Genomic DNA, 27,428 nt, shown 5'->3' on the forward strand with positions numbered 1-27,428 from the left:
TAACAGAGCGTTTAGGAAACGACTCTTACTATGACCAAATCATTATATCAGCAACTTCAGACTCTATGGATTCAACAGCCCATCTTGGCGCTTTGCGCCGTCAGTCAAAAAATTTCAAGTTAGCAATTTGTAATATCTATCCAAAACTTCTTCAACAGTATCGAACTCATCTTCATAATGCAAACCTAATCTTATTGACTTGGTGCAGTTTTCACTAACACAATATTTTTCTGTTCTCTTGACTGACATAACTAACTCATTTGTTTCATCAAACAGCAACAACCAAAGTTCATGACCTAATACATAACATTCATACTTTATATTTTTAGCTCTGAGTTCTCTTGTAAGCTGTTGCATTTAATATTTTCTAAAAAGTCAACTTCAACAGTCATTCGCACTGGTGCCTTCAGTTCTACAGGCTCTCCTTGAAAGTCAACAAGTCTGAATTGCATGTCTTTCAAATTATGAGGACTAATGCGAACCCATTTACCTAAATGAGTTGCTATGACAGGAACGTTTGGAATGAACATTGAATTGACTGCATAACAGAAAGACTTATATTCTACTGAACCTTTACTATTAACTCCTGAAATACCTGTGACATTAGCTATTTTTGACTCAATGTACAAACAATTGCCATAACATACGTATGGAACAGATTTCATCTCAATCGTTTTGTCAACACTTTTCAAAGGAAATGTCATATGGTATGCTCCCAAAAGAAGTTGTACTCTATGACTCATTCTTGGTATCTTAAACTCTTTCGCATAACTGAACTTCAAAACTCCTGCAATAAGTTTAACATTCATTAAGTTTTCTCCGTTATCCTTGTTTATTGTAGTATTTATGAGAGCATTTAACACTCCAGCTAATGTTTCCATCTTATATTCTACATTATTGTGAAATCTTATTTCGTGCTTCTTTCCATCTATTTCAAGCTCCATGAAATCTGTTTCGTCAGTTATAACGAATGAAGCAATAGTATTAAAGTCAACCATTCTGAATGCAAGTGGCTCATTCTGTAGACCTAAGTTTTGTAGTTTTACTGTCCCGTATTCGTTTGGGTCTGTACTTTGCAAATAGAACAACATTTTATTCTCATTAAAATATGAGTATAGCTGCATATGCGTATGAAGCTGACAGAGCTAAACGTTTATATTTTGGTCAATACTCTCTCACACTTACTGACAAATATATTGTTATCAGTGATGGAAATACCGAGAAATACATAACATGGAAGGACTATGAAAAGTTTGACCCCATTTTAACTCCATGCACTATGCCATTCATTGTAAATGGTGAAGTTGTCATGAAGAACAACACAACAGTATATAAGTCTGTTCATGAAGCGTTAGAATATATGTTGAATTATAATCCCGAAAGATTTGACCCAAGCACTACGCCATGTACAATGCCTTTTATTAAGGATGGTGAAATCGTAAGAGTTCCGGATTCAACGGTTTACATAGCTGTTCAAAACAGTTTACAAAACATTTTAGCGAATATCTTTAATTCAGAAACTACAGAAATAAAATTCCCATATATAACAGATGCTAAAGAAATTAAATCAAAAACGACAACATTATTTACGTCACTTAATGATTTAATGACTTATATCATTAATATTCCTGCACCAACTATAGCATTTGATCCAAACTCAACGGTTTGCAGTGTACCCTTCATAAATGACAGTTCATTAATTACTTTAAGGGATTCGACAGTAAATGAATCATTAAAGGCGTCATTAATGAAAATCATTGATTTTAATTCATTCACGAATACATATAATTCATTCATTAATGTTTCATACACTTCTAAAGAAGGTGAGCCAAAAACTATCGATAAAGCGGTGTATGAAATAAAAGCATCAACGACGAAATTGAATTCGTTAACTTTTGACGGTGATAGTTTCGTTAATGACATAACATCGGGGAAAACAATTTTAACGAAAGAATATTTAAAATCTCATGTTAGTGAGTTCGTTGAAATTGAAAAAGAAGGTGGAATTAAGTTCGATCCACTGAATTTCATTTTCAGCTTAGCGAATGCGGGTATTAATTTTGCTGAATGGACAACAATACAGAGTGAAATAAATGCAATATGGACGTTTTTGGGGTCAAAAGCGGGAATGAGTGAGCTTGTAAATGCTGTAAGAGCATTAGGTGAAACAGGAAATTTTGTAGATGGTTTTAAAAGACTTGTTTCAAATGTTTTAACAAACACAAAGAAATTATTTAGATATACTGTACATAACGGACGAATTTTTGAACAGATAGCAACAAACCCTCCGGTTATGGATGCGTTGATGATGGTTAGAGATATAAAACCATGTAACGACGGGAACGAAGAACATGAACAACAGGATACTGGTCGGGTTATTCGAGACATTAAAAACGTGTATCCTGAAGTTATTGATTTATTTAGAGGAGTTAATGATTCAATTTCAAAACATTCTATAACCCTCGATGAAGAGAATAAATTAACAGATTATATATTCGTCATTATTGCAGAATTAATGAAGAGAATAAATGAAAAAAGAATTGGTGATATCATTAATGTCAGCGATGTAATGATGAAAAGAAATTTTGACTCATTATTTACAAAACCAAAAATAGAATATAGTCTTTATGACGTAATTACCGAATTAATGAAAAAGATTAATGATAATAAGAGTTCTGGCGGGAGAGTTGAATTAGTAGTGAATGATGTTAATGAGAAATTAGCCGAAAAAGCAGACAAAAATGAGCTTTTAGCTCTGAGTGATAAAGTCAAGAACCACGTTCATTATATAACTTCAGACGAACAGATTATAACGGACTACCATGGATATTTAACACGAAGTGAAGAAGTGAAGACGGAAGATGTTAATGAAAGAAGATATAAATTCATTCGTGCTAAAGGTTATGACATAAGCTGTACTGTACAGTATGACACGGGTAAAGCACCAGAAGCATTTGGTTATACCGGTGAAATTTATGCCTCTACTTTCTCTGTTAACGGTGTATTAGTTGAACCAAGATTTACATTGAGAGTTAAGGCAAAAATAACGTTTGAAGATGCTATTAAAAGTAAAGCTGACAAAAATGAACTTGACGCAATGAACAAAGTTTTGAAATCTCATAAACACAATATCTCCGATATAAATGAACTTCAAACTTCTTTAGACAACAAAGCAGACAAAAACCATACACATGAATCCTTCACTACTGTTAGAGCTGATGACATAATACTGAACTTTGACCTTGGTTCAAGTGCACCTTTAGAGAATCCAAGTACAAGCGTAAAAGATACTCTTAACAATTTAGATAACAGTTGCAGGAACATTGAAGGTCATGCCAGAAACTTTGAAGCACATGAACTACCAGCAATGTTAGATAAGAAAGCAGACAAAACTTATGTGGATGCAGAACTAACAAAGAAATTTTCGAAACCAGATACAATGACATTTACAACAGAAATTATAAATGGTGAACCAGCAACTCCATTTGAGTTTGTTAGAGGTCTTCAACCAGATACTTTTGAATTTTTCTTGGATAATTCTATTGAACTAACATTACATTATAAAAGTGGAACAAATGCAACATTTCATCCGGGAGATACATTCCAAATGGTATTTAATGACATAAGTTCTTTAGAATATGTTTATAGAGTTATGAGCATATATGATTTAATATATCCTATAGGAGCTGTTTATACGTCTATGAATCCAATAAATCCAAACACTTTATTTGGTGGTAGATGGTATGAAATAGTTGACAGTTTTCCATTCTACACTAATACGCAGTCAATGAAGATGGGAGGTTCAAAGAAAATAGGTATTGAAAACCTTCCTTCACATATGCATAGGTTCAGTGGAAGAACATCTGTGGAAGGAAACCATTCACATTCAATAACAAAAAGAGGTTATATAAATCTTGCAGCGGGTTCGAATAGACAGGGAATGAACAGATATGATATCTCAGATGACCCCAAAGATGTTAGCACAGGTATTTTCTGTGGAACTGCAGGAAATCATACACATGTTGTAGCTGGTATTACAGACCCAGAAGGTAATGGAAAAGATTATATGCCTCCTTATATAACAATGCACGCTTGGATACGAGTTGGTTAAACTCTTTAACTTTACATAAATGAGCTTGAAAGAAGTATTCGAACAACATCCATGGAGGTCATTTAAGAAGTTCAATGAAGCAGCAAAAAGTTGGGGATTTACTAACAGAGCTGAAGTTAAAAAGTTCTTTGACAAAAATGTTGTACATCAAACAAAAATAAACCCTTACGACTACTTTTTACCAATTTACTCCAACACTCCTGACGCATACCAATTTGACACTCTCATTCAAAGCAGAAAAGGAGGACATAAACCATTCCTCATCTTCATAAATGTTAACACTCGCAAAGCTTTTGCGTATATAATGAGAAATAAAGGAACTCGTGAAGTGTTAAGAGTTTTACAAAAGTTTGTAGCAGAACATAACCCAAGTACTTTAACATCAGACCAAGACAGTGCATACCTCAGCAACGAAATCACAGAATTTCTCATTAAGCATAACATAACTCACTACACTACTGAAGACCATAACCATAATATTTTAGGTATCATTAATCGCTTCATAAGAACGCTCAGAGATTTAAATCAAGAGCGAGACTTTACCGAAGAAACAATGAAACATTTTCTCGAAGTATATAATTCCTCAACAAATTCTACAACAGGACATACACCAAATTCAATGACACAACAACAAGAAGAAAAGTATATACAAAAGAAACGAAGCCAAACACAAAATATCAGAAATTCAACACAATTTACCCTCATTCCTGGTACAAAAGTTCGTGTAGTTCTTGACGACAAACCGTTGACAAAGAAACGTTCAAGGTTAAGTCGAAATTATTATATCGTAGACTCTACGCAAGGTAATGGATATCTTATAAAAGCTGCTGACGACTCTATTGCGTTTTATCCTCGTCATAAATTAGTCGAAAGTAGTAATGGCAAACTTGCTGAAACCATTGACGAAGCAAAGCGAGGAGTGGTTATTGAAATACTTAACTATAACATAAACGATGACACTTATAAAGTAAGATATGAAGGAGGCGTTGAAGATGTTATACCATCTAAGAACTTGAGAGAGTCAAAGCCAACACATCTGGGACCATTAGAGCGGGAGTACTGGAAAGAAAAAATAAGCCAGAAAGAATAAGAAAATTCTTCTAAACTTTTTCATTAGATGTAAATCAGACATGAACGAGAACAGTCATGATATCATTAAGGGTACCATTTATTTTAACATAAAGACGCAAACGGACTCTTTGAGTCCTGAGGTCTTTCAGACCGAAGCGGCGAGGACGAAGTCCATGAACAAAAATCATGTTTATGTTAGCATGTTAGATCTAACACGTTTTCTAACCACTTTTCTAACATGGTCTAAAACTCTCGAAAATCATGAATTTTTGACATTTCCTTATGAAAGAAAAATAACGCTAATTTTTTTCTAAGAAAAATTTTTATCTTGTATGTAAAGATATGATTTCAACAATAGGTTCTACAACACTTCAAACAACAACTTCACCAAACTCTTTAGTTATGAATCCAACATCTATGTTAGTAGAGATGAAAAGCTTCATTCCTTCTTCATATACTTTTGAGACAGAAATACAAAGAATTAAGCAAGAACTTTTAACAAGTAATTTAGACTGTAGTGCGAAAGATGAAACAAATGAACAGTATCTTTATGACATGCAGGATATTATTGACCATTTACCCAAATTGCCTGAAATCCAACAACAAAAGCTCACTATTCATGAATTCGATGAAATAGAAGTGAAACCAACTGACTCAGTAGAAATAAAGAAGTTCATACGTAAAGTAAACTATGAGTTTCTAGGATATCATTGCAACCATAAAGTTATGGACAAAGATTGCGACATGGTATATAAGAACATCTCTGACATATATAAATCTGGGGAGTTTAAGACATACAACAACTTTGTTTCATTAGTTGCTGAATGTGTATGGCAGATAAGAGATAAAGATAAAAGATGTAAAATATGGAATGGACAAATAAAACCAACAACTTTTGAGTTAAAGAAAACCATTGACGCCTTAGTTGTTCTAGCAGGTCAAATTTCAATGTATAACGCAAAAATGAATCCGCAATGTTCAAAATGTAAAGCAGCAATGAGGAAATATAACTACTCCGTCAAAGAGATAGAACGTATGAGAAACGACTATGCTGACTTAAAGAAAGAAGTAGAGAAACCAGCAGAAGATAAAATGGACATGTTAGCATTTCTGAACAAAAACTATCCAACTGCTGACGATTTCCTATTATCTGATGTCAAGAAGAAATATAAAGAAACCTTCGGCATAGTTAAAATTTTTGATATCCTTCGTGAAGAAATAGAAGCTACAAAACTGTTTAAAGTCATGAACCATCGCAACATATACCATGTAAAACGCTTGTAAATAGTTTTCTTCGATGTTAGAAAAGTGGTTAAAAACGTGTTAGATCTAACATGCTAACATAAACATTATTTTCTATCTTAAGGAAATTCACGAAAATTCATGAGTTTTGACATTTCCTTAAGATAGAAAAATAACGCTAATTTTTTTCTAAGAAAAATTTTTATCTTGTATGTAAAGACAGTAATGACAAACATTGAGTTTGAAACAGTTAGAAAGATAGACAATGACACCAAAGTGGTTAGAATAGGTGATTTAAACGTAAGATACTCAAAGAAATACAACAAATATTCTTTGTCAGACATTATATCTCCATCTGGAAAGAAAACAAACGACTGGGTTAGAAATGCTTCAACTCAGAAAATTTTGACAAGAAATCCTGAGCTTATGATATCAGTAGCATTTCATGGAACAAGAGCATATCTTATAGACAAAAGTCTTATACCAATAGTTTTGTTATGGTTAGACCCAGTTGTTGGATATAACTTCATAACATATGGTTCATTCGATACGGAACGTTGCAGTGAAGGCTTACTTTATATCGTTCAGAAACCGAAGGACTTCAACACAAAGATATAAGATAGGAAGAACATATAATATAACTCAAAGATATGACAGTACAGTCAATAGAGTCAAGGTTGTGTTCGTTAATGATATGAGAGCTGCAGAAACAGAACTACTTGAAAAGTTTGAGAAAATGTATGGTGCTCCCATGAAAGGTAAAGAAACGTTTGAAGTAGATGAGATAGATAAAGCTATAAAATTATTTGACGAAGTTGCTGAAAAATACATGTAAAGCGTTTATTTTTGGTCTTTTGTGAAAGTCAGAAAATAACGCTAATTTTATTTTTATTTATTTTTTTATTTTGTATGTAAAGACAGTAATGACAACATCAGAGAACACAACAACAGTTATAGTCCATGAAGCTATAAATGAAGAATACGAATACATACAGTATAACAAACAGTTACGTCTCATTCGTTCAGTCAAAGATGACATGTACCAAATGCAAAGTATAATGAATGCTCTTCGTTCTACAAAGCAAGCATATCATTGGTTTGAAAACCAACAGACAAAAGAACTTTTAGAAGAATTTCCTCATATGATTGCTTCCCTCGGAAAACCGAGAGAAGAGATTCCGTACGAAAATCGCAAGAATTTGGCACCTGGTTTGAAAGGTTATTATGTTCATAGACTTTTAGTAAACGCTGTAGCAATGTGGGCTTCACCTCGTTATGCTTGTTATATTTTCATGATGTTAGATGAACTATATAAAGCAGAACGTGGAGAGATGGAAAAGAAACTTCAAGCAAAAGATGAAGTCATTGAATCCAAAGACAAAAGCATACAGAAAAGAATACCACGTTCAGTACCAAAAGGAAAGGAAAAAAGCTATAAGTATATGATTTACGCTGAAGAGATGGAGAAAGAAGAAGATAGAGATATGGTTATGTTGCATTTAGTGAGAAGAAACAACAAGAGCTTTTATGACCTCGCTAAAATATATAAATCTGAACAGAAACTGGTTCTATCGTGAAAACTTACCGATTTCAATGACACCGAATGAGCAAATAAAGGAAATTGTCAAAAGTACTCTTCCTCAAACACACTATGATATTAAAGGTTGTACAATTCTTACCTTCAAAGAAGACTTACCATTACTGAAGGAAAAAATAACAGAATATTTCGATAACTTCAAAAGGAAGAATAAAAAAATCTAAGCTAATTTTATTTTTTATAAAATTTTATCTCATATGAAAGAACATGAATTTAGAATATTCGGAACTCATGACAGAAGAAGAGAACGAACAACATGTAAAAGATTATGCAAAATTTCTGAAGGTATATAAAGCATTTAAACAATATCTAAATGCTTCTAAAGATTATGCAAAATTTCTGAAGGTATATAAAGCTTATGAAAAAGCGTATGAAAAGTTTATACATTGGGGAATTGTTGTAAAATATCGATATGAAGACTAACCAAAAATATATTTTTGTTCAAATAACGTCAGGGTCAATTTCTTCAACCATTTCACTTCCTTCGTCAATGTCAATTGAAGCTTCTTCAACCTTTGGTAAGAATTTCTGTATAACATCTTTGTTCGTTATTGTCTTCAGAGATGAAGGATAATATTTCACATTTGTTTCACCCTTCTTATATTCTTTCTGTTCGGAAAGATTCATAGCAATACTGAAGAAGTCAATGTTAGAGTTCTTTATGACAGTATAATGAGTATCTTTGACATTCACGAAGAAACCCTTTTGTTTCAAAACTACTGCTAACTCTTGTGAAGTATAACGTTTGCGGTCAATGACAATAGCTAATGGTCTGACATACTGACCAAACTTAGATTCTTTCACAAACTTCTTGTTAAAGATAACATTAACGTTTGAAGCACCATTGAACTCATTCTTGATGGCAGTAGCGAGAGCATTGTATGAAAAGAACTTGCAATCTTGCATGTGTTTCATTAAAATAAAAATATTAAATTATTTTGAAAAATAACTTAAAAAAATCTAATCTAATTTTTTCAAAAAATATTTTTTTATTTCCTACTAAAGATGTATCGGAAGTTGTCTAAGTTAGAACACTCGGAAATAAAACAACTTCTTACAGAAGCTAACATAGATGTTGCAAAACATTACGCGACAAACAAAAAAGCACTCGCTGACATCCTCAATGACTATAATGGTGCAATAAGTTATGATAGAATTCATGAGTTCATAAAGCCGCAACGCGGCGAGGACGAAGTCCATGCAAGAACTTTTCCTTTAAATGACGTTGCTATTGACTTATATCATAGACGTTCAGTACCTCATGAAGTAAGAAGAGAAATGTTTGACATAACAAATGCAAACGTTGGTGAAACAAGAAGAAGAGACGACACACTGAAACAACAGAGAAGAGAGATGTTTAAAAGTGCTATAGAACAAGTTCGCAAAGCTAACGATGTCATTCGTTCCATTGACGACAAACCAAAAGAAGGTGAGAGATGGTTAAAGAAAGATGAAGAGAATAGGAAGAGAAATGTGAAGTCAGGCAATAGACTCATTGACTTTAACATCGAAGCTTTAGATGAACCAAACAGAGATATTTACACAAACATTTCGGTAAGGTTTTCATGAGACTCTTAGAGAAGATTAAAATAAACTCACAACAAGATGGATGGTATGTTATAAACTTGGTGGAAAGTATGAATGTTCTACGTTAAACCTCAATAATATTGGAACATTACTACATCAGCTCTTGAAGGAGAACTTTATATCAGAGATAGAAGCAAATGCCGCAGGTATTGTTGAAATGCACTATGACTTCTTCTTGACAAACATAAAGAATCTTACTGAAATAAAGATGTATGATTTAACAGAATATGAAGGCTTAACGATGTCAGATGTAAAGAAAGGCAAACCAAAAAGAGACCATATAGAGATGAAAGCACACTGACAAATGACCAGAAAAGCCATTTTGGAAGCTCTTAAGCAAACAGGAAACCCAGCACTTATAGAAAGCTTTTGGAAAGATAATGGTGAAAAGAAGTTTTATAAGAAGAGAAGCGGTCAGTTCTGGAAGTATCTTTGCACATTACCTATAAATCTTGAACGCTACCAAATCTTCAATGAACTGAACAAAAGAACTGCAACACTTATGACAGAAGACAATTGTTTCGTTTATGCTTGCATTCAGGCTGGAGTAAATGAAGAAACTATTGACCACATGAGAGAAGTCATTCGTGTTAGAGACTTTCCTCAAAGTAAAGTACAAGAAATTTCTGACGCAACAGGTATAGCATTTAATGTTACCATTGGTTACTTCAATGACTCAAGATATAATGAAATAAAGAGATACATACCAAAAGAATGTGAAACTGTTCGAACTATTGACCTACTTCTTGTTGAAGACCACTACATGCTAAACGAAAGACTTCCAATGACAACATACTTCGTCAGAAATTACAAAGAAATCTTGAAGGAGTGTGGTGGAATGAACATTGAGAAACAGATGAAAATATATACAAAGAGAGAGAACAAATATGTAGTTCGTTATGATAGAACTACACCGCTATGGGATGTTATGAAAACATTGTGGGAGTGCAAATATTTCGAACCTATTTCTTATGGAGAACTTTTCACATATACGACTGACTTATATAAACAGAACCTTGCACCATTTAAAGATTTGACATATGCTCCAAAGTATTGTGTACAACTGAAGAAGAAGCAGAGTCAAAAGAAGTAAATAAAAATAAGTGCAAGTTCATTCCTGAGCACGTTTTCTTTGCTGACTTTGAGTGTAGTACCGATGGCTTTCATAAAGCTTTTAACATATGTTACGACAGTGAAGATGGTTCAGTGAGTGAAAGCATTTGGGGTCAGAACTGTGCAACAGAATTTTTGGAACGACTTCCTGACAAGAGTTTAATATATTTCCATAACCTCAGCTATGATATAAACTTCATCTTAAGACACATGACAGAAGTGAAAGGAACTCCCATCATTAAAGGTTCACGAACAATGCAAATAACTGGCTTATATAAAGGAAGGGCAATTATTATAAAGACTCTTACAGTGTTATAAATAAGAAGCTTAAACTATTTCCTGCTATGTTTAACTTACAAACAGGACCGAAAGAAGTATTTCCATATAACTACTACAGCAGTACTTTGTTAGCAAATGACAACAGAACTGGTGTCATTTCTGAAGCATGTAAGTTTATCCAGGATGCAGATACATTTATGAAAACATAGATTCCATCAAAGGTTGCAGAATAGATGAAAACCACTTCGACTTAGAAAAATATAGCACATTTTATTGCAAACAAGATGTAAGAATTTTAAGAGAAGGTTTTGTAAAGTTCCGCAATGACTTATTGAAAGAGTTTGATTTAAAGTTTATGACTACGTTAGTATTTGTTCTATTGCTAACAAATTGTTTGAGAACAGAGTGTACTTCCGAATGGAAATCTTATGACCTCTCAAATAAACCAAGAGAATTTATTTCGAGATGCATTCAAGGTGGAAGATGTATGTTGTCAGTAACATTAAACAAAAGAGCAAAAAGAAACTCATTGCTGACTTCGACGCTGTTTCATTATATCCATCAGCTATAGCAAGACTTTATACTTTAGAAGGAATTCCAAAGTATGAAGGATGAGATGTTAAGCACAGAGTATCTCATGAGACATTTATTCGATGACGACCAAAAGGAACCCATTGGTGAAAAGTTTATGTCTGGCTTCTTTGTTCTCATTAAGATAACAGAGATTGGAATACATAGACACTTTCCTTTAATAGTTTTGTGACCCTGAAACTAAATCCAGAACTTAACGTTCCCAGAAGTTCAAACACTTGCTGTTTAATGTATGTTGACCATATAACATTACAAGACCTCATAAAATATCAAGGTGTCAAATGTGAAGTGTTGCAAGGATACTATTACGATGGAAACAGAGATATTAGAATAAGAGATGAAGTAAAGAAGTTGTTTGAGTTAAGGTTAAAGTATAAGAAAGAAGGAAATCCTTTGCAAGAAATATAAACTCATTCTGAACAGTATTTATGGCAAAACTTTCTATCTCCTATTGAGTCAAAAATAACCATAGTAGATGACAAAGATGCTATAAGATATGCCATCAGAAACTACAACCATATAGTGAAGTTCGAAGGTTTGGATGGTTCAGATAAAACTATTTTCAAGCTAACGAAAAGCATTTGCAGACACTTTAACTTTGTCCACTTGGTGTAAATATTCTATCAATGTCAAAACGTATTATGAATGAAGTGTTTTGCACGATTGAAGACTTAGGATTAAAAGCATTTTATCAGGATACAGATTCGATGCACATTTACAATGAAGACATACCACGTTTAGCTCATGAATTTAAGAAGAGATACGGTAGAGAACTTATTGGTAAAACATTAGGTCAATTTCATAGCGACTTCGCAGAAATAACACCTGGAAAACAAAGTTTAGCATACAAGTCAATATTTTGTGGAAAGAAGACTACATAGACTTACTCACTAACGATTTAAATGAAGTTGCATTTCACTGCAGAATGAAAGGCGTGAAGCAAGATGTTATTGCTTTAACCGCTAATGAAATGTTTCCTGACTCTGTTCAGTGTTTCTATGATGAAGATAAAGGTTTAATGGTTCCGCAAGGAAAATTTGACAAAGACTCTGAGTTCAGTGTCATGAAACTTTATAAAGCACTTTATGACGGTCAAGAGATTGGATTTGACTTATGTAAGTCATGTCAACCTTGCTTTGAAAAGTTTAACTTCTCAATAACGACTAAAACAAGCTTTATTCGTAAGTTGAAGTTCTGAGGTCATTTATTTTTGTCAGCAATGAGGTCATGAATGAGGTCATGAATGAGGTCATTTATTTTTGTCAGCAATGAGGTCATTCGTGATAAAAATAAAGCTAGCGTAGATTTTACAATACTGCGATGGTAGAGTTTAAGAGTTGTGCTTCAATGTAGAGACAGTCCTTATGGTCTGGAGGTAAGAACACTGGGCAGTTATGGTCATGAGTGGAGAACATGTCTATCCAAAACTCACGATTGAAGCCAGTTAATTTATAGTATTTAGGGTTAGGAAGTGGTGAAGTTCTTGTATGACCAATGAACTCATTTTCAACTCCCTTACTTAAGTTTGAATATAATATAGCTTGCTTTCTATCCCAAATGCCAGGTGTTACAATCTTTGAAAATTCATTTTTCCTCGGAAGCATTGCATCATAATTGAAAACATTCTTGAAATCATCACTTGGTTCAGAGATTTGAAATCTTATACGTAATGGATTTTCTTTCTCTTTAGCTACTTCATTGAATGGTGAATATATAACAAACTGACAGTCATGTGTTCCATCTTCATTTTCATTAAATTCATAATGAAAGTCTATAAGTTGTGGCTGACTACCTTCTTCTTTCAGTTGTGCAAAAACTCACGTAAAGGCTGTAAAGTTTGTACTTCAATGTTAAACTTTTTCTCGAACATTTCATTAAATGAAATCATACATTGCAACAATGTTGTATCGTCTTTAAAGTATTTGTATATGTGAATGTTTTGGGCGCTTAAAGACTGTTCGTCATTTTCTATCTCGACTTGAAGTATAAAGTCAACTTTCCTAAATGCACGTGTTATATACATAGATGTTATGCCAATGTACTTCTCTTCATTTATGTTCACAATCCAGTCTGTTGGAAACTTAAACGTTACTCTGTTCCCCTTTATTTTGACGTCAGGGTTTTCACTACTGAACGCAACAGATAAAGGTATTTGTCTATACATTTATTCGGATAAAAATAAACCATTTACTCTTTCTTTGCTTCAGCTTCTTTAGCTTTTGCTTCAGCTTCTTCTCTAGCTTTCTTCGCCAGCAAACGTGGGTTCTTTTGTCTTCCAGCAGCTAATGCAGCAAGTTGTTTTTCACTAAGTTTTCTCTTTGGTCTCTCTGGCTTTTGTTCTTGTTTTTGTTCCTTCAGTTCGGATAAAATTTGCTCGCGAATTTCTTTCTTCAATGCTTCAACATCTATGACCCCTTGGGTCTTGTCCGTAGGACTTGTCTGAGTCATTTGACTGCAGATAAAAAACAAAATTAAAACTTTAACCGATGTAAAATGAGCTTGTCAAAATCAGAGCGAGAGTCTATTATATTAAATGACGCAAGAGGAATACAACATCCTTTCTATTACGTAAGTCAGAGTAAAGATGGTAAAATATACGTAAGAAAAAGAAAGGTTCCATTAGCGAATGCAGAGAGCGACAACATTAAGGTGTATGGCACCGAGGGCGAAGCCCATATAAAACCTTCTATTCAAACTGAAAAGTCAAAGAACAAGAAGAAAAGAAGCCAGATGTACTTTCAATAACGAACCAAGAGCTTATTGCAAAGTTCGTGAATTTCATTGAAAAACAAACCGAGTCAAAGAACCCTGACCCACCAGTGAAAGAAGTTGAGACAAAAGAGAATGTACAGTTCATTGAAAATGTCAAGAAACAACTTCCACCACGAATGCCAAGAAGAAGAGTGAGAATAATGAAGTAAATAGATATTTTTATCGAAGTAAATACATGCAGAACGAACAGTTAAACGAATTTACTCCAGCAGAGCATATTCATCAGATTCGCTCATATTTCGATATCATAGACAATGCAGTTCAAATTGGTGACACTAATAGAAAATATTCTGACGCAAAGATTCCATCACAACCTGGAACTGCTAAAGATAACACATGGGTAACATTCAATCTCTCACCTCCTGGTGAAAATATGTTGGACCTTTACAATACATTCATTACGTATAAAATGGAAGGTCAATTTATTGTAGATAAAGAAATTGGTTCAGGTTCCAATAAAACAAACCCACCAGGATTTTGGATTGGTTTCGATGACGCTTTCTATGCAGTTGCTGGATATCAAATCCTTGCAAATGGTCGTATCGTATATTCTCAAGACAACGCAAGAGAAGAAGCATATATAACTTCAAACTCACAAACTACCGAACAAATAAAGAAAGTAGATGTTTTCTCAAAGACTCGACATGAAGATGTATGGAGTCATTCGGGAACATGCAGAACAGGACAAATTGTTAGTGGTCCAATTACAGCAGGAAAATCATTTGATTTTAAGCTTCGTTTAAGAATTCCTGTTAGAAGATTCCTTCCATTAGAAGCTATTCGATTTATTCCAGCTTTTGCAGGAAACATTCAGCTTAAAGTAAAGTTCAGTAGCGACGCCTTACAATGCACATCTATATCTGTAAATGATATCATTGCTTTCAATCCAACTCTTAAAGTTGCATTTGCTTCAGATTCAAATCCACCGACAAATAAATTTGTTCCATGGAATGAACCATTCACTATGATAACGAAGGCATAGAAGCTAGTGGAACAGTTACTATTACAACTGTAACCCAGCAACTATTTCGAACAAAGATGGATTTTAATGAATGTTTCATTCATCCAAAGTCATTCTCTTTAGACCCTAACATTTATACAGAACTTGTAGAACATTATACAAACGAGGCTTTATGTTTTCCTGTTAAAGTTATGGATTGGATTCCTATGGACGGTTCATTCTCAAAGAATACAGATAGTTCAAGTGCAACATTTACAGCAGCTTATACGCCTATTAATGTTAAAAGTATTTGGGCACTATTTAGAAAGAAAGACAACTATTATGTTAATTTTGAGAACCCTAAGTTTAAATATCTTCAGCTTTCCATGGGAGCTTATGGAAATATGCCTGCAGAACCTGAAAAATCATATGGACCTGTATTTTATGAAATGGTTGCGAACGCTTGCAATACAAACAATGATATGATTGGATTTAATGAAGATGTTATGAGGTCATTGGTGGATGATGGTAGTGTGGAACATAAATGGGATAGCTATGACAACACACATTTCTTATGTGGTTTTCCAACAGAAGTGGACTTTTGCTTCCAGCAAGGTCAAACATCTACTGCTCCAATAACATACAAATTGTCTGTTAAAGGACCTATTGAACTAGCAACTGAAAACGTACCAAAGCCACTTATTGGATTTATGAGGGATTGTTGCTTTGCCATCAGTGCGTCAGGCATACCAATAATAAGATTGACGACTATAACTTAGCAACGGACGACAGTGAGGAATAAAGGATGAACGTTTATTTTTAAAGCTTATAAATGAGTTCTTCATCAAGCTCTCGTGAACCTTCACCATCTATGAAACAAACTTTACCAAACGATTATGGAGCACCTATTGAATATTTCTTACGAGCTGCACAATGGCAAAGAGCAGTCTCACCAAGGTTAGGTGTTCCACCAGCTCCTGTCAAAAATAGCATTTGGTCAAGTCCTTATATAAAATATGGTCTCCCACTAGGTTTGCTAGCTACAGCAGGAGCAGTAATGATGTTGAAAAGAAATAAAGCAAATGTTGTAAATAATACTGAAGTAGCTGAAGTTAAACAAACTCCGACACCATCGCCAAAACCAACGCCTTCACAAACAACACCTTCAATGACTCCTGAACCTATGGAATTACAAACTCCTGTTCAAAAGTCAACTCCAAAACCGACTCCAACATTTAAACCAGAACCTACACCACAAATAAATCGTAAAACTCCTGCGTTTCCTTACTGAAAAAATAACGTTATTTTTATTTAATATTAAAATTTTTATTTGATTGAAATGACGACTAAAGTCACTGAAGCAATGAAACAAAAGTTTTTGGTAGAATACATTAAATCAGGAACTATTCCAGAAGGTTTTTACATTCATACTATGAAGGATGGTAGAGTTCAGTTTAGAAAGATAAAGCAACCATTAGATAAAGAAGGAATTTTGAGAAAGATTAAACTTCATGAGGACAACATTGCTGAACTTAAGAAGAAGTTAGAAGAGTTGGAGAAAGAAGACAGTGAGAATAAAGCAATGAATTCAACAGGGTAGAAAAGGTTAGAAAGGTTAAAATCGGGTTAGATCTCACCACTTCACCTAAATTTATTTTTGTGCTATGTTTTCATACGTGTGAGGGTGGTGATATCATTTATTTTTTATTTTATTTTTTAAAATTATTTTTATTTTATTTGGATGTAATGACAGAACAACAGCAACTCATACAAATCAAAACATATAACAAACATACATTTAAACATTTATTCTTCCTTCCTGAGCATAACATGTTCTTTCAAATACATCCGAGACCAGTTGACTTTTCATTGACTGTTTATAAAGATAGAAATAGTTATATCATTAAACCATACGATGACGAAGGTAAGTTATGTAAATTGTACGTTAAGAAGTTAGAGAAAGTTTATGGCTTCAAGTATGACTACAATAGGGTTAACACTGATGATGAAGATATTGAGGAAAATTTATGAGAACATTAGTGAAGTTGTTAGTGAGAACGATAGTGAGGTGAAATTGTTGGCGGCTTTGTAAATATTTAAGGTTAAGTTGGTTTTTGCGTTCATGTTGTAAAATATACGTTAACTGTTTTGTAAAGTGTCAAATTCACAAGTATTGGGTAAGGTGGAACGCAGTGCCACCATACCCAAGACTTGTATACTAACTAAGAAGACACATGCGCTGTTCTTGAAGATGAAATAGAAAACAGAATAGATGAGCTATTAAAGGACAAAGAACTTTTACAGAAATATAGTTGCGCCAAATTTGACATAACTCCACCAGAAAAGAAGAAGAGAGAAAAGAAAGAAAAGAAAGTAGAAGAGAAGAAAGAACCTGAACCAGTTCCAGAGAAAAAGAAATTTGACATGTAAAAATAAAATTTTATTTTTAGAACATTTCTGGGTCAATGTCAATGTTCTCTTCCTCTTTAGGAGTAAACACTGGCTTAGACTCTAAAATCTTTTTACCCAATTTACCTTGAACTTCAACTATCTTAGACTCATAATATTCATAGTCGTCTGCTTTCTTTGGTTCATAAGGTATAACAAGTTTGTATGCTTTACCTTCTTCGAGTTTTGAGAACTTTCTGTCAAAACTTTCTTTGACTGTTAACAAACCTTCTATATATAAGTCTTCAAATTTCGCACCATTTTTAGTCACAATAGCAAACTTAACTGGTTCGATGTTCCAAACTTTGCTGAATGAAGACTTTTCAAAATGGTAGAAGTAAACATTCAAATATGTGAATGGGTCTAGTTCTTCTTTAAGTCCTGACATGTACTTGTTTACTGAGATGAATTTCGTCATCTTTTCTATCGGATAAAAAAATATTTTTTTTTAAAATTTACTCAGAAAAATTTTTCTTTGTATATACACCATTCTGAACATCTAAAAGACTTTTGACATTTGCCAAGAATGTTCGTTTAGAAGCTGCCATATAACCATATTCTTGACAATATTGTTTATACGAATCATATAAAGACCTTTCATCTAATGACACAAAGTCGCTTTCTTCTATGAACAGTTCATATACACTCTTGTTTGCTTCTAACAATGTTTGTCTCTCTTCGGTATGTGGAATTTGTCTTGGATTGAACTTAGAAATATCTAATGTCATGAAATATGAGAACAAGTGGTTTGTAAAATCAGATGTCAAAGTTTCTGCTAATCGTCAAAATATTCTGTATCTTGCATATGAGCTTCTGACGTTCTGACAACTACATATCTTCTGTCAGAACTTTCTAACTTCATCGGAACAGCATTGTTTGAAACCATAATGAAGTTTGCAACATTTTCACAAACTCTTTGGTCTTTATCTTTCTTTCAACAACTCCAACTTTGTCTGTTATAAGACTCTTCAAAGCATCTGAGTTCAAAACTTTTGTTGTATCTATACTTTGAAGTTCATTGCAAACTATAAGTTTCATATTCTCTATTGAGGAGTTAACTTGCCACAGATGTTTTCTAAGTTTGTCATATTCGGATTCGAATAACCTTCTAACAGTTTGCATAAGATATCTGTAAAGAATGTGTTCTTACCTGTTTCCTTGTTTTCCAATTATAATGAGAGCAGTTTCATTTTTAGCACTTGGATGTTGTAAGAGATATTTGCAAACCAACATAAGATATACTCATAGACTCTTTCGTTTCCATTGCATATAATTTCTTTGACATGGTCTAACCAAGCTTCTATAATATTTTCTTTCCATTCTACTTGTTCATATTTATATCCAGTGAAGATAGAATAGAAGTTTGGAGAAGGTGTATAGAACTTTATACCTCGAACTGAAAAATCTTCTAACTTTGACAATAGATATCCAAGCATCTAACATCTTCATGCCAACTTGTACGACTTTTATTTTCTTAAGTTTCTGTCTACATTCTTGTTCAGACACTATTGTTGCTCTTGGTTTGTTAAAGACAACATCCCATTCTTTCATGACATAACATTCTGGGCAGAGTCAACATAAATGACTAAACGTTTCAAATTCTCGACTGCTTTGTTATAGTCCTCTAAATGGACACATATTTCTGAATGCTTGGAAGTCATAAAAATCTGAAACATCTATTCTGTACATTTTTATAAAAATAAAAAAATAATATTTTTTTATTCTTGACTTTGTTGTTCCATTTGTTGCATTTGTTGTTCTTGAGCTATTTGTTGTTGAAGTTGTTCTTGTAATACAATACTTTCACCAGTTGCATCTTCCAATTCGAAACTTTCTGCCGTCATTGACAAATACATAGGACATAAAAGTTTTACAGGAACAAAGTTTGCGTCAACTAATGTCAACGTTATACTTGCCAAAGTGTTTGAGTTCACTAAGGTTGAAAATTCTGCATTCGAATGAACAATAGGCAAACCAGCAGAGAAAGTATTGTTTATACGCATAAGTATCTTTTTGGTCATAATAGTTTCTGTCGACATTCGAATAACACTTTGAACCTAAGTTTGAAACAATATATAAGATTGGTGTGCTTAATGTCAATGGAATAGACATTCCTTGTATGACACCTTTTCCTGTTATAGGAAACTGTTGGTAGTAAAACCAGAATAAGTTTTGTATTATAGCTCATATCGTTTATAGTAAACTCAGTCGGACATCCAAACATAATGAAACCTGCTCTAGTTGCAGCACATGTTACACCCGTACTTAAAGTATTAAATAAGTCAACAAAACCTGTTGGTGGTATATCTGAGTAAGTATCTTCAAAGGAGTATTTTTTACCATTCACAACAATAAAGTCTTCTGGTGTCAAAAGAGCAAAACAGGCTTTAGTCGTCATTGTGTTTAAGGTTAGTTTACAATATCGTCCTTGAGGACTTTGTAAGTTTGTTGTTATAGAATTATATGACTCAGGGTTTTTAGTCATAATAGTATAAACCATTATGTCTTCTGCATTTACTTAGCAAATATAAATTTTAATGAAATGTTGTGGTCGTCAAATATTTTTATAACGTCTGGGAAACTATATTTTAAGTTCAACGTTTCACCTCCTTTCATAACGTATATCTTGTCAATGGCATTATATGAAACACCAACAGCAACTAATGTCGGGTTCTATTTCTTTGATGTTTATATCGTCTGCCTCTGTCAAAAGTTTCAATAGTTCTTTCAAACTTCATGAGGTGCAATGACATATGAGTTCACTTTTACAGGGTTGTGTTCGACCAAGTTTAACATTATACTTAAAGCTTGACAAATCTTCTCCTGAGTTTGAAGTTTGTCTTTCAGTTGTTGTAGTCGTTTCGAATATCTGCAACAGAACTTAAGTCTCTGTTAACTTCAGGATATGTTGGTTCTTTTACAGGAACAATTGTTATACCATCTTCGTCTTCGTATGGTTTTCCCACTTCAACATCTCTGTCTTAGACATTGACAACAACACTTTGACTGTTTTGTTTGAGTTGGTGAATTTAACTTCACATCTGCCATCGCATTAAAACCTTTTGAAACACTTACGCTTCTATTTTTCGGAAATGACATTTTACTTAGAATAAAAAGATGGACGTATTCGGATATTTTTATTGAATTGAAGCAGAACAAAGTTTATACTCACAAACAATACAAATACATTGACAGAATAGTTCTTTAACAAACAATGGAAAATGTTATAGAATAGCAATATTTGCTGAACCTAAATATTTTCATAAAGCAAAGAAAGTTGGTATAACTGAAATGGTGAAAGTTCTTGAAGCAGACAAAAATATAACTTAAAACTTACAGATATTACTAAAGGAAAGTTTAATAAATACAATATTATGTCAAAACTGGCGTACTGTCAATATTTGACGGAGAAAAAGTCAGTTCAAGAACAACTTACTGACCTGCTGCCAAAATCTGCTCGATGGAAGCTGTCGTTATGCCAATCTGAGGAGCCCCAGCAGGTTTCATCGAACGAATCTTCAAAAGAGCATCTTCCGTGAAAAGTGCTATTGGTTTTGTAAACTTCTTTGCTCTCAATTCATCTGGACCGTCTCTGTCACCAGTATATTGTATTTGAACTGTACCAACAGTTGAAATACCACCCATAAAGTCTTCTGAGTCAGCAATGGAATGCCAAGCAAAAGTTTGAACGGTCTCCATTTGTATATTGAGTTTTTTGACCTCCTGTAATGAGTCCATACTTTCACATATGACATAATAGAATTTTGCATTTCAGGGTTAATGGTTGTTGTGAAGTTGTTGTTAAAGTTCATAGCATCTAATGTCAAGTTGTATGACCTCATATCCTCAACTGTAGAATATTCTTCTCTTGGATAATATTTGCCATCTATGTTTATATGATATTTAATACCAGGGTTGTAGAAACAAGAATAGTCATTTTATAGTTCGTCTGAACAGTACAAACATAGTATCTGCATGTTTCATTGCAGTTGTTAAAGCAATATCTGTTCTTGCACCTGCGGCTCTGGATTTTGGTTTCCAAACTTCACCTGCAAAGTCTTTGACAGATATTTGGTGTATAGGGACATAAGTGGGAACTGCAATATATTTGGCAGCTAAAGCATTTGAAATATCTGGGTCCAACATATAGACTGCAAGTCTGCTTTCTATTCTCTTGCATTCAACTGTTCGCATGTAAACTTAACTGTGTCCCAAGCAGTTCCAGCAGCATTGAAATAATAGTTTACTTCATTGTTGAAGTTTGAGAAACCAAAGTCTAAGTCAACTTTGTCTTTGCAAAATTCGGCGAATGACGTTTGATTTGTTCCCTTACGTCTGTAATAGTGAATGGGTCTTGTGTTGGTGCAATGACTAGTTATTTTTTGCTTGGAGTAAGTTCGATAGAAATTTTTCCTGCCCAGTTTGGCAAGTATCTTAAAAACCTGAAGATGAGGAAAGATGACAAGGAACTCTAAGTTTCAGTTTTACTTTAGTGGCAGCAGTTCCATCTGAACCAGAAAGGTTAACATAAACTCCTGGAACGTTAGGGTCAAGTCTTCTTATTTTCTCAATAGTTGCATACTGGTCCTGTTTGTTCTCTAGCTTGTGGTTGTACTGAGTTTCTCAAAGCGAACCATTCATAGTTTCCCATGTTACTGTTTGAACTAAGTCAGAGTTAGAATATATCTTATATCCCATGAAAACTTCTGGAGCATATTGGTATCCGACATAGAAAATTCCATTGCAACCTTTCTTGTCAGACAACTTGGCAGAAGGTTTTATTTCAATGTCTTGTTCCACGTATAAGATGAGTTGTCAATAGAAATAATATGAAACCTGTCGCAAGCAATATCTACTGTTTGTTGAAGAACCTTCTCCAAACTCACCTACGTTTCCATAAGAAACAGCAGTTGTATATTCGTAAGTTCCAGGAACTATTTCTGACCTTCTAATGGCATTGTCGCATTCGTTATACCATTCGGAAACATTTCCGTTCATGGCATCCAAAACTGTTGGCGTTATATTCTGAGCGGCGTACATTTCATATGGGTAAAAATATAGAATAGTTGGATTTATATGTCATAATAGAACCCACTCGGACCAAGCTTTACTTTCTTTCCTGACTGAGTTTTTAACTCTTCTTTTTCCTTCATTGCCACTTTCACTAGATGAAGTTACTTCTTCACTACTTTCACTTTGTTCTACTCTTCTCTTCTTCTTTGGTGTCGCTTTTGGTAACTTGCCCTCTGCTTTCAAGTTGTTGCATCTTTGCCTCATGTTCACCTAGTATGTTGTAAATTTCCATGTCCTTTTTTGCCTTTGGGCTCTGGTCGCCCATCTCAGGTAACCTATATCCTAGAAAGATTTTGTCATAGTTTGTATTTGAGTCTTCGCTTATTGTTTGCATGACTCTTTCCTGAGTTTCCGGTTCAAGCTCTTCAAACAGAGCTTGTCCATATGGAATAAGCTCGTTTCCAAATATATGTTTTTGTAGCCATTCTGGTTTTCTTTCCATGTAACCAATAATATCTTTTGTGAATGGGAAAGCTTTTACCCAATGTTTCAGTCTTGCGTCATTTATTTCTGTAGTTGGTTTTATTTTGTCAAGGAATATGTTTTTCAATACTAACATTTCATTTGGTACTGTCCATTTGAGTTTTCTTAAATATTCATCCCTTCTCATTTCATTGTCTGCAAAGTAAGTTTTTATGACATTTTGTAAACTTTCGTTTGCAAGGTCATGTACAATAGGTTCTCTTCCTTCTCTCTCCCTAACTTTCTTTCTAAACTCTTCACCAAATATACCATCTCTATGGTTCTGTGTAGTTCTTTGAGATAAATGTTCTAGAACGTCAGGTGTTATATTTCCCTCAGCCATGTTCATTTCATACTGGTCCAAAATATCTGCATCTTTCATATCTTTCAATGGCATTAAAGCCGCGCTGAAAATACCCGTTATATCTGGTTCACCATTCACTTCCATTGCGTCTACAACTTCTTGGAATTGAGGTTGTAAGTTTATGAACCACCTATCCGGATTAGCTTTATGACCCCATCTCATTGTAGTTCCATAGTCTGCAGAAACAAAAGTAGGTTTGTTTCCATATTGGTTAGGTTCTGAATGAACTTTAAACAATGTTTCATTTCTATATGTTTTGTTGAAATTTAACCTTTGATTTTCACCGAGTTCAGCCAAAGATTGAACGTTATATGGTCGTAAGTAAAAAGGATTATTGTATTTGCGTACATTTTCTTTCAGTACTTCCATTCTATGCTGAATATTTTCATCTGATGTTGGAGTCTTTTGTATGTCGGTGAACATTTTTCGATATTCTTCTACTATGTCAGCCGAATTTTTCTTAGACTCTTGGAAAGATTCCATATTCTCCGCATACACTTGTTGAGGGTCAAGATTTTTCGGCTGTTCCAAATCTTCATCTAGTTCTGTGAAGTTAGTTTCCAAAGGAGGGATTTGTTCGTTTCCTTCAGGCTCTTCTAGCTGTTGTTGCTGAACTATTTCTTCCATGTCTGGTTGTATCTGAACTTCTTCCTGTGGAGTTTCTTGTACCTCATTTGTTGGCATTTCATATATTCCGAGACCGTTTTTAAAAAGTTCCCTATCTAAGTCATCCGGACTCATAAACCTTTCTTCTTTCGTTCCGTCTCTATTTTTTACGCGTTTCATGAAGAGAGTTGAATTATCATTTAGCTCTGACATCAAATATCTCGGAGTAAATTCATTCATGTCATTTGGATGATATGCTATTAAATCATATCCCTTAGCGAGCTTGTATTTTCCAGGTTTGAGATTATATCCCATTTGATGCTGAACCATAAAGCTAAATAGGTTCGGGTCAGTATTTCCTTCCTTGAACTTTCTAATAGCTTCTTTATATCTGTCACTAAAGTCAAGAGTATCTGGGTAACCATAATCTTCCTTAAGCATTTTTAAGAATTCTTGGTTTCCTTTTTCTCTACTTCTTTTATGTCCTTGCTCTGTTTGTGGTTGTTGTTGTGCAGGGTTTTGAACTGTTGGTTGCTGTGCATGGTTTTGCTCTGTTTGTGGTTGTTGTGCTGGTTTTGAACTGTTGGTTTTGGTTGTTGTTGTGCAGGGTTTTGAACTGTTGGTTTTGGTTCTTGTTGTTGTGCAGGGTTTTGAACTGTTGGTTTTGGTTCTTGTTGTTGTGCAGGGTTTTGAACTGTTGGTTTTGAACTGTTGGTTGTTGTGTTGGTTGTTGTTGTGGTGCATGCCTGTGTCTGTGTCCATGTGACGATGTAAATGTTTTAGGTAGTCCTGGTGCAGGTGCTTCTCTTGGAGGGTTTGGTGGTATATAAGTTCCACCAGCTGGCACATATGTTCCATCTGCAGCATAATGTCCTACCTGACTTTTCGTTTTTAAGAAAGCATTTACTAGGTCTGTTTTGGTCTGTTGTAACTCTTTTTCTTGACTTTCCACAACAGTTGCTCTAACGGCGTCATAGGCACTTTGAACTGCCTGTCTCGTTGCTGCATCTGTTATTTTCGTCATATTTTGTGCTACTTCTCTTAACTCTTTGTCGAAACCTTCAGACTTCAGTTTCTTTCCAGATGAGAAGTCGTTCACTAGTTTCACCTTACTATGAAGAGCTTCGAAGGCGTTCTTAAAGTCAGCATTCATTAAAGCTTCATTTGAACTGTCTTCATCCGCTTGTATTTTTGTCCTTATTGACCCTATAAGTTGGGCTGCTTTAGCGTTGGCTTGGGCATCTAACCAGTCATTATTAGCTTTTATATATTCTGCGCTTTTCATTGCCTTTTGCATGGCTGCGTCGTTATTTTTACTTTCTTGTGCTAAGTTTTCATACTGTACGGTTTGGTTTTGCAACTGTAAAAGTTTTTCTGCCTTTACATTTGCTTCAACTTCTTTTTTATACTCATCGCTATCCATATATGTCTTCATGGCTTTTTGTTTTATCTCTTCATCTTTCAGTACTTTATATTGAGTAGTATGGTTTTTCAAATTTATAACATCTTGTTCCATTTTTGCTACTTCTGCTGCTTTTTCTGACACTTTTTTCGCATATTCCTCTGTACTTAGTTCTTTCAGTTGTTCTTCTTTCTTCTTTTTTTCTCTACGTTTAACTCATTGAGTTTCTTTGTGTGTCTGTCATATTCTAGTTTCTTTTCGTTTCACTTATTTGTTTCTGTATGTCTATGTTTGACTTTTTGACATCTGTTATTTGATTTTTGAGTGAACTCAAATTCATTTGACTTTGAGGGTTATAAGCTGTTCCGTCTGCAGCTCCACCATAGCCTGCCATTTTCGCTAAAAGTGCCGCTCTTAAACCTCCACTCTGTGCACCAATAACTCGGTTTAAAAGCATAGGGTTGCTTGACATTTGTTGCAACATAGTGGGGTCATTCATCATTTGTTGTTGCAACTGTTGTTGTGGTGTCAGTTTTACTATTGGATGTTTCAATGCTCCCTTCCTCTTACGTATATTCTTACGTAGCTTACGTGGCATTTTAAGTGAAGTTAAAAAGCGGTTTTTGACAAATGTTTATATGACACTTTTTGTTCAGCACAAAAAACTACTCGGTCAAAGTGTTGTCAGTTTTGTAAAATAACCGTCTTATCTCATTCTATAAGGGGGAAAAGGCTTCTCAAAGTATACTTCCTTGGAACGCCTGTAACTTTTCCTGTAGCGACGATAGACCCTTACTTGTCCGGACAAAGTTATACTATTTTGAGTGCTCTACAAAAAAGTCACCGGCTGGCTCGTCCTCAGAAATTTTTTATGGGCTAGAGGGCGCAACGCGCCTGGAAGCCCCACTACCTTTTTTTTCCACGTGGTAAGATGAAGTGACCACAAATTGAGTTGTGGTACATAAAAATTACCACAAAATTGAGAACTTTCCCCACAAATTGAGAATTTTTACCATAAAATGAACGATGGATATCCACGAAAGTTACCACAACTCACTTCTCGCGCAAAATATGTTTAATATTACATATTAAATACATTTATCAACATTAATTATTTTGAATTGTGGTAAAACGATATGTCACATATTTTTTTATAAAAATTTGTAAAAATGTTTATTTTAATTTATATAATTAAATATTAAAATTTTAAATTTTGAAATAAAATAAATTAAATTCGTCCGTTATCTTTAATTCGCTCGGCGAATGCCGAGCTTACGTTCTCATGTATTCCTTCTTGTTACAACTCGAACAAGAACATCACCTTTAACATATTATCAAGAAGCCCACTATAAACTTTTCATTTGATGAGTTTTGAATCGCGGGCTTCTTGATAGTCAAACTACGCACCAGCACTACAACTTCTTTCACCCGAACTAATACAAATTTACACATTGGAGCTGCTTTGCTCTGAGAACTCTCATCAATCGATGAGAGTTCTCAGAGCAAAGCAGTTCTAACCGAACTACGCACAAACACTCCAACTTAAAGCAACCAAATCAATACGATTATATACATTGGAACTGCCTTACTCTTATTTCTCTCATCTATTGATGAGAGATCTCAGAATGAGGCAGTTCCAATCGAACTACTCACAGACAGTCCAGCTAACCAAACCGAATCAATACACATATATACATTGGAGCTACTTTGCTCTTATTTCTCTCATCAATTGATGAGAGAACTCAGAGTAAAGCAGTTCCAATCGAACAG

General features: G+C 34.2%; 11 protein-coding genes and 5 pseudogenes across 16 annotated transcripts, besides 3 other annotated features; 9 read left to right on the plus strand and 7 right to left on the minus strand.

Annotated features, from left to right (window-relative positions):
• Nucleotides 1-17,527: part of a mobile genetic element that runs on past the window's edge.
• Nucleotides 1-23,869: part of a mobile genetic element that runs on past the window's edge.
• TVAGG3_0850980 (uncharacterized protein) lies at nt 318-1,091 on the minus strand (the record flags this gene model as incomplete). Its single annotated transcript, XM_051249234.1, has 1 exon — nt 318-1,091. One exon carries the CDS (start codon nt 1,089-1,091, stop codon nt 318-320), a length of 774 nt encoding a protein of 257 aa, XP_051084709.1.
• On the plus strand, nt 2,129-3,208 carry TVAGG3_0850990 (keratin-associated protein family; the record flags this gene model as incomplete). Its single annotated transcript, XM_051249235.1, has 1 exon — nt 2,129-3,208. A coding segment is annotated over one exon (1,080 nt), but the record flags the coding sequence as incomplete, so codon positions are not given.
• TVAGG3_0851000 (ATP binding) lies at nt 3,266-4,111 on the plus strand (the record flags this gene model as incomplete). Its single annotated transcript, XM_051249236.1, has 1 exon — nt 3,266-4,111. A coding segment is annotated over one exon (846 nt), but the record flags the coding sequence as incomplete, so codon positions are not given.
• Nucleotides 4,131-4,860, plus strand: TVAGG3_0851010 (integrase core domain containing protein family; the record flags this gene model as incomplete). The annotated part of the gene is made up of 1 exon (XM_051249237.1): nt 4,131-4,860. A coding segment is annotated over one exon (730 nt), but the record flags the coding sequence as incomplete, so codon positions are not given.
• Nucleotides 5,525-6,282, plus strand: TVAGG3_0851020 (organellar and viral DNA polymerase type B; the record flags this gene model as incomplete). Its single annotated transcript, XM_051249238.1, has 1 exon — nt 5,525-6,282. A coding segment is annotated over one exon (758 nt), but the record flags the coding sequence as incomplete, so codon positions are not given.
• On the plus strand, nt 7,348-8,001 carry TVAGG3_0851030 (uncharacterized protein; the record flags this gene model as incomplete). The annotated part of the gene is made up of 1 exon (XM_051249239.1): nt 7,348-8,001. One exon carries the CDS (start codon nt 7,348-7,350, stop codon nt 7,999-8,001), a length of 654 nt encoding a protein of 217 aa, XP_051084714.1.
• On the minus strand, nt 8,463-8,936 carry TVAGG3_0851040 (uncharacterized protein; the record flags this gene model as incomplete). Its single annotated transcript, XM_051249240.1, has 1 exon — nt 8,463-8,936. One exon carries the CDS (start codon nt 8,934-8,936, stop codon nt 8,463-8,465), a length of 474 nt encoding a protein of 157 aa, XP_051084715.1.
• Nucleotides 9,027-10,701, plus strand: TVAGG3_0851050 (annotated as a pseudogene). The gene has a single exon. A coding segment is annotated over exon 1 (1,675 nt).
• Nucleotides 12,233-12,789, plus strand: TVAGG3_0851060 (annotated as a pseudogene). Its single transcript has one exon. A coding segment is annotated over exon 1 (557 nt).
• Nucleotides 12,899-13,755, minus strand: TVAGG3_0851070 (annotated as a pseudogene). The gene has a single exon. A coding segment is annotated over exon 1 (857 nt).
• On the minus strand, nt 13,779-14,039 carry TVAGG3_0851080 (uncharacterized protein; the record flags this gene model as incomplete). Its single annotated transcript, XM_051249241.1, has 1 exon — nt 13,779-14,039. The coding sequence occupies one exon, from the start codon at nt 14,037-14,039 to the stop codon at nt 13,779-13,781; it is 261 nt and encodes an 86-aa protein (XP_051084716.1).
• On the plus strand, nt 14,539-15,182 carry TVAGG3_0851090 (uncharacterized protein; the record flags this gene model as incomplete). The annotated part of the gene is made up of 1 exon (XM_051249242.1): nt 14,539-15,182. A coding segment is annotated over one exon (644 nt), but the record flags the coding sequence as incomplete, so codon positions are not given.
• Nucleotides 16,136-16,594, plus strand: TVAGG3_0851100 (repellent protein 1 family; the record flags this gene model as incomplete). Its single annotated transcript, XM_001313556.2, has 1 exon — nt 16,136-16,594. The coding sequence occupies one exon, from the start codon at nt 16,136-16,138 to the stop codon at nt 16,592-16,594; it is 459 nt and encodes a 152-aa protein (XP_001313557.2).
• On the minus strand, nt 17,750-18,169 carry TVAGG3_0851110 (protein of unknown function, DUF4108 family; the record flags this gene model as incomplete). The annotated part of the gene is made up of 1 exon (XM_001313558.1): nt 17,750-18,169. The coding sequence occupies one exon, from the start codon at nt 18,167-18,169 to the stop codon at nt 17,750-17,752; it is 420 nt and encodes a 139-aa protein (XP_001313559.1).
• Nucleotides 18,207-19,440, minus strand: TVAGG3_0851120 (annotated as a pseudogene). The gene has a single exon. A coding segment is annotated over exon 1 (1,234 nt).
• An 865-nt stretch (nt 23,870-24,734) lies between the features above and the next one.
• Nucleotides 24,735-26,256, minus strand: TVAGG3_0851130 (annotated as a pseudogene). Its single transcript has one exon. A coding segment is annotated over exon 1 (1,522 nt).
• A 318-nt stretch (nt 26,257-26,574) lies between these two features.
• Nucleotides 26,575-27,428: part of a mobile genetic element that runs on past the window's edge.

This window comes from Trichomonas vaginalis, chromosome VI (genome assembly GCF_026262505.1).
Source record: "Trichomonas vaginalis G3 chromosome VI, whole genome shotgun sequence".
NCBI classification, from domain to species: domain Eukaryota; phylum Parabasalia; order Trichomonadida; family Trichomonadidae; genus Trichomonas; species Trichomonas vaginalis.